Genomic DNA, 14,738 nt, shown 5'->3' on the forward strand with positions numbered 1-14,738 from the left:
CATATCTGGCTGGTAGGACAGACTAGCTACTGAAGGGTTCGAGTCAACACATAAGTCCAAAAGTTGAAGCCCTTTTCGGATATCTCGAGTTTCGAATGAGTCAATCCTGTTACATCAACTAAGAATCTCGATCGCATCTATGGGTCTCAGGCACCACAGTTCTCTGTACATACAGTACATACAGTTCTCTGCCTTACTCACGAAGATCCGGGTTAAGCTTTGCCTTCAGTAACCCATGCTTGCCGTAAGAGGCCGCTAACGGGTCGTGCGATCAGGCCCGCTGGCTTGGTAAACACGTCATCGTATCTCAGTTCTGTAGATTGAAGCTCAAGCTGTTGATCACGGGATTATCTGGTCCACACTCCATTATATAGTAGTCTAGTATAGTAGTATATGCAGTCGTTTGCCATAAGAGAGTCATCTTAAGTGAAATTCCCGTAGACGTACATGTTAACTGACTCTTTTAAGAATAATTTTCATAAATATAGTTTTGGTCGAATTGCTTACAATACCAATAGGGAAATCATCTAAGGTACCTGCACATTTTCAATCAATTTTCCGATGATTACTACGAACACTGCGACTATTTACACCAAATATATTAGACATACCAATCAGGTCGATCATATGGCTGTATGTGGGATAGTTTAAAAGTTGTGCTTATATATGGTGCTTAATCAGGCATCATTCTATATCTAATCAACGGATAGATGAAAGAAAATTATTTACTCTTACACATTTGTTTCAAGATGTTTGCAAAATATCAAAATAAAATGATTTCTACACAATTTGTGAAAATTCTTCTTGCAACAGTTCATGAACATGTAAGTCTATGGAAATTTCACCAATGTTGGCTCACTTATGGCCGTCTACTGTAGCTGGAATATTGGCCAGTTCTGCGTAAAACTCACCCACTGCTGTGAGACAGCCGTTGATTCGATGACACGTGTCATCGTAGATCGCTGCTCGTGATATCAATCACATGTTTGTCAGATCCAAGGGTGAATATTTTCAGACTGACGTCATGTTACTGGACTATTGCTGCAAAACAACAAACAAAACACAAACACAAACTCCACCCAGAAAGTCTTCGTGTCTATATTAGATGGCTATGTATAAATGTTGATGATGTTCAATCCCTATGAAGCTTAAGAAGAATATTAATGAATACCCCTACAATATCGGGCAAAGAAAGTATTATCACACTTCGCACTACTCATCAACTTTCCTGTATAACGATCCTGATTTCGTGGTACAATGTGTGGAACCATTCATGGGGTCCTCCGCCGCGATACTGCTGGAATATTGCTAATACCAGCGTAAAGCCATACTCACTCACTCACTCACTCACTCACTCACTCACTCACTCACTTCGTGTCTATCCTTTATCAAACGTCTAGGTAAACCTCTATTTGTCCGACCACCGCAATCTGTTGAAATGTATTTTAATAACTTATTGTATTGAGTAAATATTCGCTTTAACCATTTAAATCATCGTCCAATATAGCGCGCTGTTATTAGTAATCAGAGACAACAACCAAACGTGGTATCTACAGTGTAACGTGTCTTAATTGTATTGAATCCCGAGGGCGTGTCCAACTACGGTAACAGCAGTGCTTGTACCCAGAGATTATTTGACGAAAATGTGTGTCATGCTGTGCGAGGTCAATACTCGATCTCTGACCCGATGTAGATGGTCAAACTATCTCCAACAATAGACACCAATTTAAGGTAGGTAGCCATACACGCTTTGTATGTATAGTCATCAGTAACAGGATGTATGAGTTCGTTCGATTCCCCACGTGTGCATACAAGTTCCAATATGCGAACCCCATTAAGTACAGATTCTAGCACCTTTGGGACTGAGGCCCAAGCGTGATTCGAACCCACATTCTCAGAGTTATACATCACTAGCAAACAAAGTCTGCTACCGTACCCACTAACCCACCTCAACGTCCATTGAAATGGAAGTCTAAGGACTGGTAAGTACAATCCCAAATTGAACGTGTTATAGCCCAGTCGTGGTAAAGTGGATTGATACTGTTCTGTAAAAATAAATGTTCGGTTGCTTTACAGGAAACACATTCATTTTTTGACAGTGATTGACAGTATATTGTATCATAGTGTTAAAGTTCCCCTTAAACCCCCGCCCCACCCTCCTTCAACGTCCTGTTTCACCCAATAATCAGAATAACACAGAGTCATGCAACAACGATATTTCGTTAATGCCATGGATATATTTGAACAGAGCTTTAATAACTAATAGATGAATGTAGAATCGAAAACAAGTATATTAGAACATCCTGAGTATATTAGACCATTGTGATTGTTAGTAGTTATTAGTAACGTAGGTGTAATATATATAAAAAGTGTGTCATATCGTTGATATATATCTGTCACAGTGTACGACAAACTCCTGTCAAAACTGTAGAACCACCGGTAGTGGATGCACTGTGGGAACCGCCGGTAGAAGAATTCTGGCCTCCAGCAGCCTTGGTGAGATTATCAGTTAGCAAACATTGCTGAGAGTAACTTCTTCAATCATATCATTCCTAACAATGTGTGATTCCTTGCCATAAACACCGAGTTGCTATGGCAGGTGCTTTCAGAACACACGTGTTGCACCGCGTGATTTGTGAACGGCGGCTTCTTGCTGCGTGTCGTTATTTGTGGACAGAGGGTACTTGTTGTATGTCGTGATTTGTGGGCACAGGCTACTTGTTGTATGTCGTGGTTTGTGAACGGAGACTGCTTGTTGTATATCGTGGTTTGTGGATAGAGTCTACTTGTTGTATATCGTGGTTTGTGGACAGAGTTTACTTGTTGTATGTCGCAATTTGTGAACAGAGACTGCTTGTTGTATATCGTGATTTGTGGACAGAGTCTACTTGTTGTATGTCGTGGTTTGTGAACAGAGACTGCTTGATGTATATCGTGGTTTGTGGACAGAGTCTACTTGTTGTATATCGTGGTTTGTGGACAGAGTCTACTTGTTGTATGTCGTGGTTTGTTGCGAACGGAGGCTACTTGTTGTATGTCGTGGTTTGTGAACAGAAACTGCTTGTTGTATATCGTGGTTTGTGGACAGAGTCTACTTGTTGTATGTCGTGGTTTGTGAACAGAGACTGCTTGTTGTATATCGTGGTTTGTGGATAGAGTCTACTTGTTGTATGTCGTGGTTTGTGGACAGAGTTTACTTGTTGTATGTCGCAATTTGTGAACAGAGACTGCTTGTTGTATGTCGTGGATTGTGGACAGAGTCTACTTGTTGTATGTCGTGGTTTGTGAACAGAGACTGCTTGTTGTATATCGTGGTTTTGTGGATAGAGTCTACTTGTTGTATGTCGTGGTTTGTGAACAGAGACTGCTTGTTGTATATCGTGGTTTGTGGATAGAGTCTACTTGTTGTATATCGTGGTTTGTGGACAGAGGCTACTTGTTGTATGTCGTGGTTTGTGAACAGAGACTGCTTGACGTATATCGTGGTTTTGTGGATAGAGTCTACTTGTTGTATATCGTGGTTTGTGGACAGAGTCTACTTGTTGTATGTCGCAATTTGTGAACAGAGACTGCTTGTTGTATGTCGTGGATTGTGGACAGAGTCTACTTGTTGTATGTCGTGGTTTGTGAACAGAGACTGCTTGTTGTATATCGTGGTTTTGTGGATAGAGTCTACTTGTTGTATGTCGTGGTTTGTGAACAGAGACTGCTTGTTGTATATCGTGGTTTGTGGATAGAGTCTACTTGTTGTATATCGTGGTTTGTGGACAAAGTTTACTTGTTGTATGTCGCAATTTGTGAACAGAGACTGCTTGTTGTATATTGTGGTTTGTGGACAGAGTTTACTTGTTGTATGTCGCAATTTGTGAACAGAGACTGCTTGTTGTATATCGTGATTTGTGTACAGAGGCTACTTGTTGTATGTCGTGGTTTGTGAACAGAAACTGCTTGTTGTATATCGTGGTTTGTGGACAGAGTCTACGTGTTGTATGTCGTGGTTTGTGAACAGAGACTGCTTGTTGTATATCGTGGTTTGTGGATAGAGTCTACTTGTTGTATATCGTGGTTTGTGGACAGAGTTTACTTGTTGTATATCGCAATTTGTGAACAGAGACTGGTTGTTGTATATAGTGGTTTGTGGACAGAGTTTACTTGTTGTATGTCGTGGTTTGTGAACAGAGACAGCTTGTTGTATATCGTGGTTTTGTGGATAGAGTCTACTTGTTGTATGTCGTGGTTTGTGAACAGAGACTGCTTGTTGTATGTCGTGGATTGTGGATAGAGTCTACTTGTTGTATGTCGTGGTTTGTGAACAGAGACTGCTTGTTGTATATCGTGGTTTTGTGGATAGAGTCTACTTGTTGTATGTCGTGGTTTGTGAACAGAGACTGCTTGTTGTATATCGTGGTTTGTGGATAGAGTCTACTTGTTGTATATCGTGGTTTGTGGACAGAGTTTACTTGTTGTATGTCGCAATTTGTGAACAGAGACTACTTGTTGTGTATTGTGATTTGTGGACAGAGTCTACTTGTTGTATGTCGTGGTTTGAGAACGGAGGCTACTTGTTGTATGTCGTCATTTGTGGGCAGAGGGTGCCTGTTGTATGTCGTGGTTTGTTGCGAACGGTTTCGTGGTTGTGATAGGGGATACGTGCTTGCGTGAACAGAGGTATACGATGACATTCATGAACCATGTCAGCGAGTCAGACAACCCGATCCCGTCTGTCGCCTCTTACGGGGCATATCGGTATCTTCATCGGTCGTACACGTAGGGGATACATGAACATATCATACCTGGAGGGGTGTAAATTGCGTTGGTCGATGCTCATTGTGTCGATCACTGGGCAAGATGGTCTAGACTCCATTCTGTCTGGATCGCTGTTTGCAGAGGAAGGGAACTTGCTTACAGTGAGAGTGGAGTCTGTGAAATCTGAGAGGGAACCTTTGCCACATGTCAGAGTCCTTGATAAATAATCGTTTTATTGTGACAAATGATCCCATAAAAAGTGTAAAAAATAGTGCAAAGCGTTCCAGTGAGGGTTTTTCCTCTTTCGTCGTAAAGCATGTGCTGTGTTATCTGCGAAAAGAACTGTTAAATTCTACATATCAATTTCCATGAATTTTTTCAAACGTCACAGAAACTTTGTGATTACGAATTTGATGTAACGGAAAATTAATTCATTGTCACAGAAATTCCCAATCCCAAAATATAGCTGACGGTGTATGATTCGTCCAATCTGGTCAATGAATCGGATTTGAACCCAGTATTAGTAAATTATATTGATTTTCTAGGAATGCATGCCAATCATTACCTTACCCTTCCCTTGCTGATACTAAAATCACAAAGACTCAGTAACATATCGCAAAGTTTCTGTTGCAAAAGTCCAAAAACCCCACTCTCACTGTAACCAAGTTCCCTACCAGTGGTCTGATAGGTGGAATTATGTTGAGTGCCACTTTAAAGATGAAGTGTTTGATAGCTGCGCATTTTGTACATAACTTTAAGGATGTATACAGATTAATAAGGAAGATTCATTGGATTTCACAGTGATACAATTACAGCGCAAACTGGACATGTCAAGTGAATTTACTACTATACTTTTTGAACCAGCTTTTCTGCTCTTTACGCGTCCTGTTCTATTTATAGCATCAAGACGGTCGCCGACGTACAACGTGGGACCCTTCAGTTACCGTGCCCGCAGCAATTCTGTACTTGCTTTGTCAGAGGTGAACGTGTTATGACATTAGAAGGGCCTGGCCCTAATTTCCTACTACACGCTTCTACAACAGACTACTCTCTCCATTTAGTGTAAGGTAAGTTTAATTTGACATGAAAGAAGAATGATACCAGTTTGGTTGTTTGGTAACACCTAACTATGACGGCGGCGTAACTGTAAATATTTCATTTAGACACCAAATGGCGTCTCGGCAACACTATTTGTTAAATTCGTTGGGTTTATTCTTGACTTGAATGTTTCAATTTCTGTGGGGACGTTGTCATCTCCTGTTGTGCAACTTCCTGAATGGCACTTTTTGTGAAACATTCCTTCTTTAGAAATGTAGCCTGCTTCATTCATAGCCACGACTCTGGAGAGACCTACTGAAATCTTTAATTTTTTGTTTGCTACAGAGCTGTTCGTTAGATTGCAATAAATACATGACTCACTGTGATATGAAGGAACGTACTGGAGCAGTAGTTCTGTCATTCTGTATCCTTCATCTGTGTTTAATTATATCCCCACAACGTATCTTAAAATACACGTGTGCGCACACAGGTGCAGCTTAAACATCTCTTTCGTCAAATGTTACATCAGCTCGCCTGTCTGAACACAATGACGCACTTTGAACTAGGTTAAACTGCCAACCAGGGCACAGCAGTTGTGTTGCAAAGTCACCTGGCGCCTGTAACGAGTTGGCAACAATAAATCTAACCTGTGAAAGCTTGAAGGGTTGTCATGGAGTAACGAGGTGATCACGACGGTGTCGCAGTCATCCACGTCTACGATATTGACAGGTCAAGGTATGTCCATCGTTATTAGGAGTAAACATGCTTACATTTGTAAACAAGATCGAAGTTACATGGTTTCAATATCAGGTTCTCTTTGTGGTCATATTGCATCAGGCTGACTACGTGACCGACTGGGGTCACCTGGCTAGTCGAAGTTCACGACCCCAGCAGTCGGCGCTGGGCCTAGATTTTCGTAGCTCTCTTAGCGCTATGATAGTCGTAAGTTAATGTTAATGTATGGCACGTGCGATTTTGTAACGCAAAGAGAGCTTCGAAAATCAAGTTCCTGGTGTTTAAGAACGCCTACCTTTGCCCACCGTTAAGCAAGGTAGACTTCAAATATACACCAAGACTCCATTAAACGCTAGATGGATTTGAACTGCGTTCCTCGTTGAAAAACGTCATTGCGTGGAGAGTGCCTGAATGAGAACAGTGCAGAGGTCAATGGAAGATTGGTTTGGTTGACTAGTTTGTTGTTTAATGTCCAGTACAACATGGCGGCGGTCAATAAATAATCGAGACTGGTTCAGACGACCCAGTGACAAATAGCGTGATTACCAAATTACACAGTTCGAATACGACGGCATGTGTCAACCATGTCAGCGAGCCACACCACTCCGTACACAGCCTAACACACGACGTACAACAAGTAACCTCCGTTCACAAACCACGCCATACAGCAAACATGAGTCAAATCTGACCCGTATCTTCACTCGTCACAATGAAGGTAATACAACACGGATCGAATCAAATCAGTCAGTCGAGGGCAGGGATCTTTGACGTTATTTGTTACATCTTATGATCCGTTAATGGCCTGTCCATTCTAGACTGCAAACATATCTATTCCACGAAACTGTACATGAACAGGATTGGGCAGCAGGCTGTATAACCTCCTAATATTAAGACCCTGCTCTGGTTTGAGAAGAACCAAACTGTCAGGAATCGAATGCCTGAAGTGGGAATTCCACAAAGAACGGAAGATGTCACCCCATTTTTGAGAGGCTTTCACTGGTCCGTTCCAAACCAGAGGCGAGTCTGGTCCAATGATGAATCGCGCTCTCCTTCTCTACTGGCGGAGATAGGTCGACAGATTCGGTGATAACAGTGTCATGGCATGGGGTGCGATATCCAGCTCACAAAGATCTGATTTAGTGACATCTCAGGGGACAGCAAATCTGTACACACGACGTTCTTGTACGTCAAATTATTGACCGACAGACGGGAGTTGCGCCAGTTTGACAACGATGCTTACAATACAGTCCGTCCCATTGTCAAATGTAACGTCAGTGGTTTGCCATGACCTTCCCGATCACTTATGGGATGAACTCGATCGACGTGTACGTCAACGTCAATACACACAAGGCTCATACACTTACAAACTGGCCATCGCATTTCAGGAAGTGGGGAAGAATTCCGCAAGAGCGACATCGTCGACGTATTCAGTCTGTGCCGAGACGGTGCCGGGCAGTATGCTTGCTGCCAGTGGTGGCCAGTGGTGCTGTCTTGTTTTGGCAAACCTTGCGCCTATAGGCACAGGAAATGAAATCTTGTGCTACGTGTTGTCGGATATGAAGAAATGTAAAGGGACCGACTTTGGTAATTACTTAGAGAGCAAATCTGAACTGAATCCTAGCACCTTCTATCCAGCGTATGTTGTTAAGATACTGGGATATCTTAATAGTTTAGCAACGTCTCATCGATAGCCTAGTGGTTAAAGCGACGAAGATCAGGTTCGATTCCCAACATTCGTAGAGTGTGTGAAGCTCATTTCTGGTGTTCCTAGTCGTGATAATGCTGGAATACCGCTAATCCTGCGTAAAACTAAAATCTCTCATGGCATGACCATTTATTTATTATCGCATTGTCAAATTCGTGCGGTGGTGGCCTGGTGGTACATGTGTTTGCCCGTTGATCTGACTTAATGAGTTTTCCTCTGTGTTCTGTGAATAAGCTAGTGGTAACACGTGTGGTTTAGTCACTTTCCACGTGCATTAACATAAACAGATGGTTTGCATTAGCATTGATAATATTCCCACATCCTAGAGAATATATTGAAACGGAATCCAATAAACGGGCAAGTCCACATTGCACTGTCTGTTATTATTTGTCCTTAATGACAGCCTATATTAATAACTGTCGGAATTTTATTACAGGCTAAAGACAAAGGTGGTGTGGTCATACAACCTTGCCGAATGCCTGTCCTCTGAAGTGAACAGTTTATCCTAGGCGATACCTTAGCCGTAGGACGGTTCAGGGTTAAACGAAGCAAAACGTACTCCACCTACTCCCGTTACTGACGTGCCTGTACGGATCGTATGTGATAATCTGTAGCCACCACGAGAACACCTGAATACTTGATCTGTAATGTGAACATTTATCTCAAGAGAGAAGAAAAGGGTCACTAAGTTACTGATTACAGAAGTGAATATAAAGATGGGATTGAGACAGGTGTTGTCTGAGAGCAAACTGTTGGTTCATTTCCTGGTATGTTGTTTTGGGATCGCTTCCTGGGTGGACATTAATGGGGTGTGGGTAGAGCTGCCCCTCCTGGTGACCTCCCTGCCGGAGGGTTGGACCCTTCCGTCTTACATCATCATCATCAGTCAGGTGGCTAACATTGGACCAATCACATTCGCCATTCTGGTTTACTGTTACAAAGACGCCAAATTTGAAAACCCCGTATCGGCGCTCATTATAGGTAAGTATTTCCTTGGTTCGTTTGCTACTGTTCCATCGTTCGTTACTGCATCATTATGGTTCGTTATTTTACGGGTTACGGGATGTTTTCAAATAGTATTCAGGCTATATTCAAGACGTTGTAAACATCAGCTGTTTTCTAATTAACGGTTAGTGTTTACATCAAATTACATCAATTAGCAAAAAAAAGAGTTAAAAGAAACATTGTCTCAACTTACAGGTTTATCATATACACCATTGCGGCTTTTGCTCGAACGAGTTGATAAACCGTTGGATAACCCCATGGTAATTAAAAACGTTCGCTCCTTACTTGAAGCTCATGTATCAGTAGACAATCATAGGCTTATGTGTAAAGGCGACATGTAAAAGGACACGGGCATTTTCAAAAATACTTCTGCTATGTACAAGAGGTATCAAACTGTTGCCCTGGTCCATATCTGTTTCAGCTTTTTGAGGCAGTGAGGTATCCTTGTGGTTGAAGCTTTCTCTCGTCACATCGAAAACCTGGTGTTCGTTTCGCCACATTTGGTACAGTGCGTGAAGCCCATTTCTGGTATCACTGCCGCTTTATTGCTAGAATATTGCAACATTATTGGTGGAATGGTGCGGCGTAAAATAAATTCCAAAGAGTTTACACAGTCTGAAAGGCTATTTCAAAGTGGAATGTAATCCGATTCAAAAGTTCAGTAAAACTTAATTAGTTTTAGATGTTATTGCTTCTTTTTATGGCATCTCTTTCAGTGATTGGCATGGCCTCCTGTATGTTGCTGGCTTTTTTCTGGAAGGAGACGACTGTAGTTGCAGGAGAACCACACTCCACAGCTCTGCTCACCCTCAATTTGGTCCTGGCTCTGGTGGACTGCACCTCGTCCCTAGCCTTCCTGGCCTTCATGGCGAGTCTGAAGCCACACTATTTACCCAGCTTCTTCATCGGCGAGGGCCTCAGCGGACTGATACCAGGTCTCACAGCCCTAGGTCAAGGCGCCGGAACTATCAGCTGCGCAAACGGAAGTCATGTGACGTCAAACTTCACTAATGGCACCTGGTACAACGAGACGATCTCGTCATTTTATCCGGTGTTTGGGACTCCACGCTTTTCGGTCCAAGTCTTCTTCTTTATTTTGTTTGGTCTCATGGTTCTGTCATTGACATCATTTATTCTCCTGAACTTTCTTCCTTACTGCAAGCGCGAACGGGTTGACAAGTGCGTGTTTGAGGTCAACGCTCTTGATGAAGAATGTCGTAAGAACGCATATACTGCGTGCAATCCCGTGTATGAATCTGACAAGTTCAAAGAAGAGACGCCAAAGCCATTGGTCGCGATGAACAAACCAGAACAAAGTGATATCTCCACACCGACCTTCTGTTTCCTCCTTGGTCAAACGATCCTCATCAATATGCTCATCACAAGCTTCCTTTTGTCAGTGCAGTCTTACACAAGCATCCCCTACGGCCTTGACACATACCACCTCGTGGCCATCATCACCAACATCGCCAACCCCGTCGCATGTTTTTTTAGCCTCGCGTTGCCTGTGACGAGCACCATTGCCATCTCCATCCTCAGCTTCAGCGGGACCGGCTTCGGCATCTACCTGATTGTTCTGGCTGCTTTGAGTCCGCATCCTCCCCTCCAAGACGTCCAGGCAGGAGGAGCCATTGTGGTAATTAATACGAGGATTGTTGGTTGGTGAGATAGTGGGTGAGTGAGTGAGTGAGTGAGTGAGTGATGGATCCATGGGTACTTTTACAGGAATGCGAGCTTTGGAAATCTAAAGGATACTTTCAAGAGAATAACAGTAATTTGTATCGCTGTGAGTCACGTCATGGAGGTACACTAAACACGTTACCTTCATGGGGAAATACAAACATATATAAAAGGAAGCGAAAGACCATTTGCTATAAACTGGCTGTATCTGAGTTGCCTCCCTTTTCTGTCTCAGGATACCCTTGTAAACGTCCTAAATGAAGGAATCAGCCACACCGTGATAGGAAGGAATTAGTGGTCAAAGCATTTTAAGTGTAACAAAACCTTCCAAGTACACGGATCTCGTCCAAAATATTATTGCTAATATTGTTTTGAATTTCTACCAACTTATGTTTTAGATAACATCGTGGGCACTGGCGTCCTTCCTTCTCACCTACGCAAAAGTGTCCATCGCTGGTCGACTGAGACAGGGTGGACGTCAACCGTTGATATGGTACGGAGCCTTTACACAAGCTGGGGCTCTAATAGGCGCCATCACTGCCTTCCTCGTCGTCAACATCTTCAAGCTACTTCAGGACGCTCCATACTGCTGACGCCTCTGTGAGTGAGCCGATTAAGACGCGACGATTATCTGCACACAGGTGTGTGTGAAAAAAATGGCATCAAGGTATATCTTGTCACGGACCTTGTGTTCCCACTGAAAACAAAGGACTGCATTTAGTCATTATAGTGCTAAGACCCGGTGAATGAAAACATATACCGTATGTCCTCTAGTAATCGTCCGGGAGCTTATTTTTTCAACGGAGTTCCAGATCTGGAGCTTTGGCGCTGACTGGGTCTAAATGTCGTCATTGTTAAAGGTCACATGCAACCAAAAATCAAACATAATTAAAACACAGTTACCACTTACTCATGATATGTAAATTGTATTGCTGATTAAAAAAAACCCAAATAAAGAAAATTATAAGGGTATAATTGCAAATCAAATGTGCACTAGTTAAATGTAACGAAGCTCTTCGTTGACCACTGGTTCATATGTGGTCAATAATTGAAGTTGTGCATTGCATATTCTCATTAGCAGACAGACAGGCAGACATGTAAGTGCCAATAAGAGTATTGTCTATGACAGTCAGTTTATCACACTCGACGTGTTTGTTTTGGGGGGAATTTTTGTTTGTTTGTTAGTTGGTTGGTTTGTTTTGTTTTTTTAATGCAACGAGTAGATCATTTACTTCTTTGTGTACTCAACCAAGATTATACTTGCGCGACTGCATACTCCGGTCAGGCATTCAACTCCACGAACCCATTCACTGCGCATGCGTTATGAGCGCAGCATAGCTGTTCAAACTACCTTTTCCCCAGCGTTAGGGGCAAGTTAGTGAACTTTCGCGAGCAATTTTTATCGCATTTTAACAACTTTATCGGTTGAACTGGCATTGTTGATGATTTGTTTTTGGCAAGTGCATGCCGAAAGGTACGAGAATCTGCAAAGTTGTGTTTTACGTTGCATGTGACCTTTAATGACCTGCTTTATCCCGGCGCTTAACAGAGGAAAAGTCACAAGTTCCTGACAGTGTGTATCTACGACGAGATTCGGAAAACAGAAAACGTCATTGGTTTGAAATCCCATGAATTTCACTATGTTCATCATATCTTCAAACAAACCATTTGCGGCACTTGTTGAGATTTTGTATTGAGGGACCTGACTTACCACGGTTATTTTACATGTATTTATGTAGCAGTATGCAGTAATTATCAAATAATCAAATCTGTGACAGGCTGGAATCATTTTCTCAACTAACACACCCAGAGGCTTACGGGATGTCGGACGGGGCGTCCTGTCCGCCCGGTCGTCCACTATAAGAATGAGTGTCTGTAGGATCGAATGTGACTGAATCAACAACTTATTATCACCTGCTAAACTTTCCAAGATGGATTTTTGAAAATGGAAGATGGAAGAAAAATGTGTTCCTCCCTCGTCACTTTTTTTCTATAAAAAATTGAAAGGAAACTGCCCCCCCCACCCCTCACCCCCACCAAACCCCCCCCCCCCCCCCCCCCCCCACCCACCCACCCACACACACTCGTCACTTCTGAAAAACAAATGTGCTCGAGAAACATTTACATTTTGTATACAGCATAATTTGATGTCCTTGACACGAACTTAAAGTATGATTTTACGTCGCTTTTAGCAATGTTTCACTGCGGTGAACATGAGAAATGGGCTTTACTCATGTACTCATGCATGCTGGGAATTGAACCTGTGTCTTCGGCGTAACGAGCGAAGGGTTTAACCACTAGGCTACCCCGCCGCCCTCGACAAGAAATATAAGATTCCTGTAGTTGAAATAATGTTTAGATTTTAATATTCAAAGGACTGTTTCATTACAAAACCCTCATATTTAGCCGCAATCAATGGTCTTTCATTATGAAGGCAGCATGTATATATATTCCATGAAACAAGATACTCAGCATTCCTTAATACCCATTCCAGCAGGTGCAGAAGTACTAATGTCCCAGAACACCTTCATTAGCGCAAACAATGCTGAAGTAAGTTCTTTAATATTTCTTGTAAAATAGAATACAGACCTTTCAAAAAAAAAAAAAAAAAAGAAAAAAGAAACGAAAAGAACGGCAAAAAAAAAAAACTAGGGGGTATTGGATTGGAAAAAAGTTATTTTAGAAACGAACATGCGATGTTGTTCTATTTTCACGCTTCACATCGAGGAGTGATAAACGGTTTGTGGAACAACTGAGTATCCCATCTTGGCAGTCACACCTGGTTTTGCTGAGTGGCACTTGAATGTGTGCCGATGTAAGACTGTAAACATGCAGGCGTTTAAAGGCACCCACACGGTTCAACACTGAATATTACCCGGACTCACTTTTCATCGCCAGGAGTCTTTTTTCGACAATGAATAATCACCCGCCTGCACCTGAACATTTACCCGTGTCACCTACTGAAAAGATACCCTCCTTGAATAATGACACGTAATAATAATAATATTATTAAAGTAAACTTATAATGCGCAGAATCTGCAGGAATCTGCGTGCCTGCTCTATGCGCTACAATATACAGTATGGTTCAAAATTATTGAGAATAGCTAAAGCATTTCATATTATTAAACGAGAACGAATCAGATAAAATTGAATGTATTGTGAAAGTGAACTGACCTTTTCATGTTGTGTAGGTAACAATTTAATATTTTATCAAGTCTCCTTGAGCTTCACGGCACAGTCTAAGACGGGTAGGCATACTTCCTATCAGAGAGGTTAGTGTCTCGTGAGTTATGCTGTCCCAGTATCGGACCACTTCTCTCTTCATGTCTTCAATTTTTGTCAACCCCTTTTGATTCACACATTCCTTCATCATCCCCCAAATGTTCTCAAAGGGATTTAAGTCAGGACTATATGCAGGAAATGGTAATGCAGTCACATTTTTCTCCTGAAACCACTGCTTGGCATGTCATTTCCATAAAACACATGTGCACTTGGAAGGAGAAAATTATCTAATATGTTAGTGTAGCGTTGACTTGTCAGATTTCCCTCAAACACACACAGCAGGGTCGTTCCTAATAAGGATATCCCTCCCCATACATGAAACTTTGGGCTGTATTTAGGTCGTCGATACAACGGTCCTGACGCAGACTTTGTCCATATTTTCACATTATTGGGATATACCCATATTGAGCTTTCATCAGTAAAAATCACATTTTCCCAGTCAAAGTTTTCATGTGCCAAACACCACTCAACACGCCTGTCTTTATGTTCTTGTTTCATGAGAGGAGAAGGAATTCCAGTCTTTTTCTCCCATCCAAGATCAATCAAA

The 14,738-nt window shown here is 42.1% G+C and overlaps 1 protein-coding gene across 2 annotated transcripts; it reads left to right on the forward strand.

The window, feature by feature from the left end:
* Positions 1–2,418: 2,418 nt before the first annotated feature.
* LOC137299066 (solute carrier family 52, riboflavin transporter, member 3-B-like) lies at positions 2,419–11,881 on the forward strand. 2 transcript variants are annotated; one of them, XM_067831552.1, is made up of 7 exons: positions 2,419–2,496; positions 5,647–5,813; positions 6,351–6,519; positions 7,905–8,103; positions 8,661–9,205; positions 9,946–10,865; positions 11,308–11,881. In XM_067831552.1, exons 5-7 carry the CDS (start codon positions 8,941–8,943, stop codon positions 11,500–11,502), a joined length of 1,380 nt encoding a protein of 459 aa, XP_067687653.1. In that variant the 5' UTR covers positions 2,419–2,496; positions 5,647–5,813; positions 6,351–6,519; positions 7,905–8,103; positions 8,661–8,940; the 3' UTR covers positions 11,503–11,881. The 2 variants fall into 2 exon arrangements, with proteins under 2 accessions (XP_067687653.1, XP_067687654.1); XM_067831553.1 differs by lacking the exon at positions 6,351–6,519.
* Positions 11,882–14,738: the final 2,857 nt, after the last annotated feature.

This window comes from Haliotis asinina, chromosome 10 (genome assembly GCF_037392515.1).
Source record: "Haliotis asinina isolate JCU_RB_2024 chromosome 10, JCU_Hal_asi_v2, whole genome shotgun sequence".
Taxonomy (NCBI): domain Eukaryota; kingdom Metazoa; phylum Mollusca; class Gastropoda; order Lepetellida; family Haliotidae; genus Haliotis; species Haliotis asinina.

What these genes read in the sequence shown, in the direction of transcription:
- LOC137299066 (XM_067831552.1), top strand. Translation starts at nt 8,941, where the DNA reads ATGGGATTGAGACAGGTGTTGTCTGAGAGCAAACTGTTGGTTCATTTC. An exon ending in CGTATCGGCGCTCATTATAG is followed by an intron (nt 9,206 to 9,945) that starts GTAAGTATTTCC and finishes CATCTCTTTCAG; the next exon opens with TGATTGGCATGGCCTCCTGT. An exon ending in AGGCAGGAGGAGCCATTGTG is followed by an intron (nt 10,866 to 11,307) that starts GTAATTAATACG and finishes CTTATGTTTTAG; the next exon opens with ATAACATCGTGGGCACTGGC.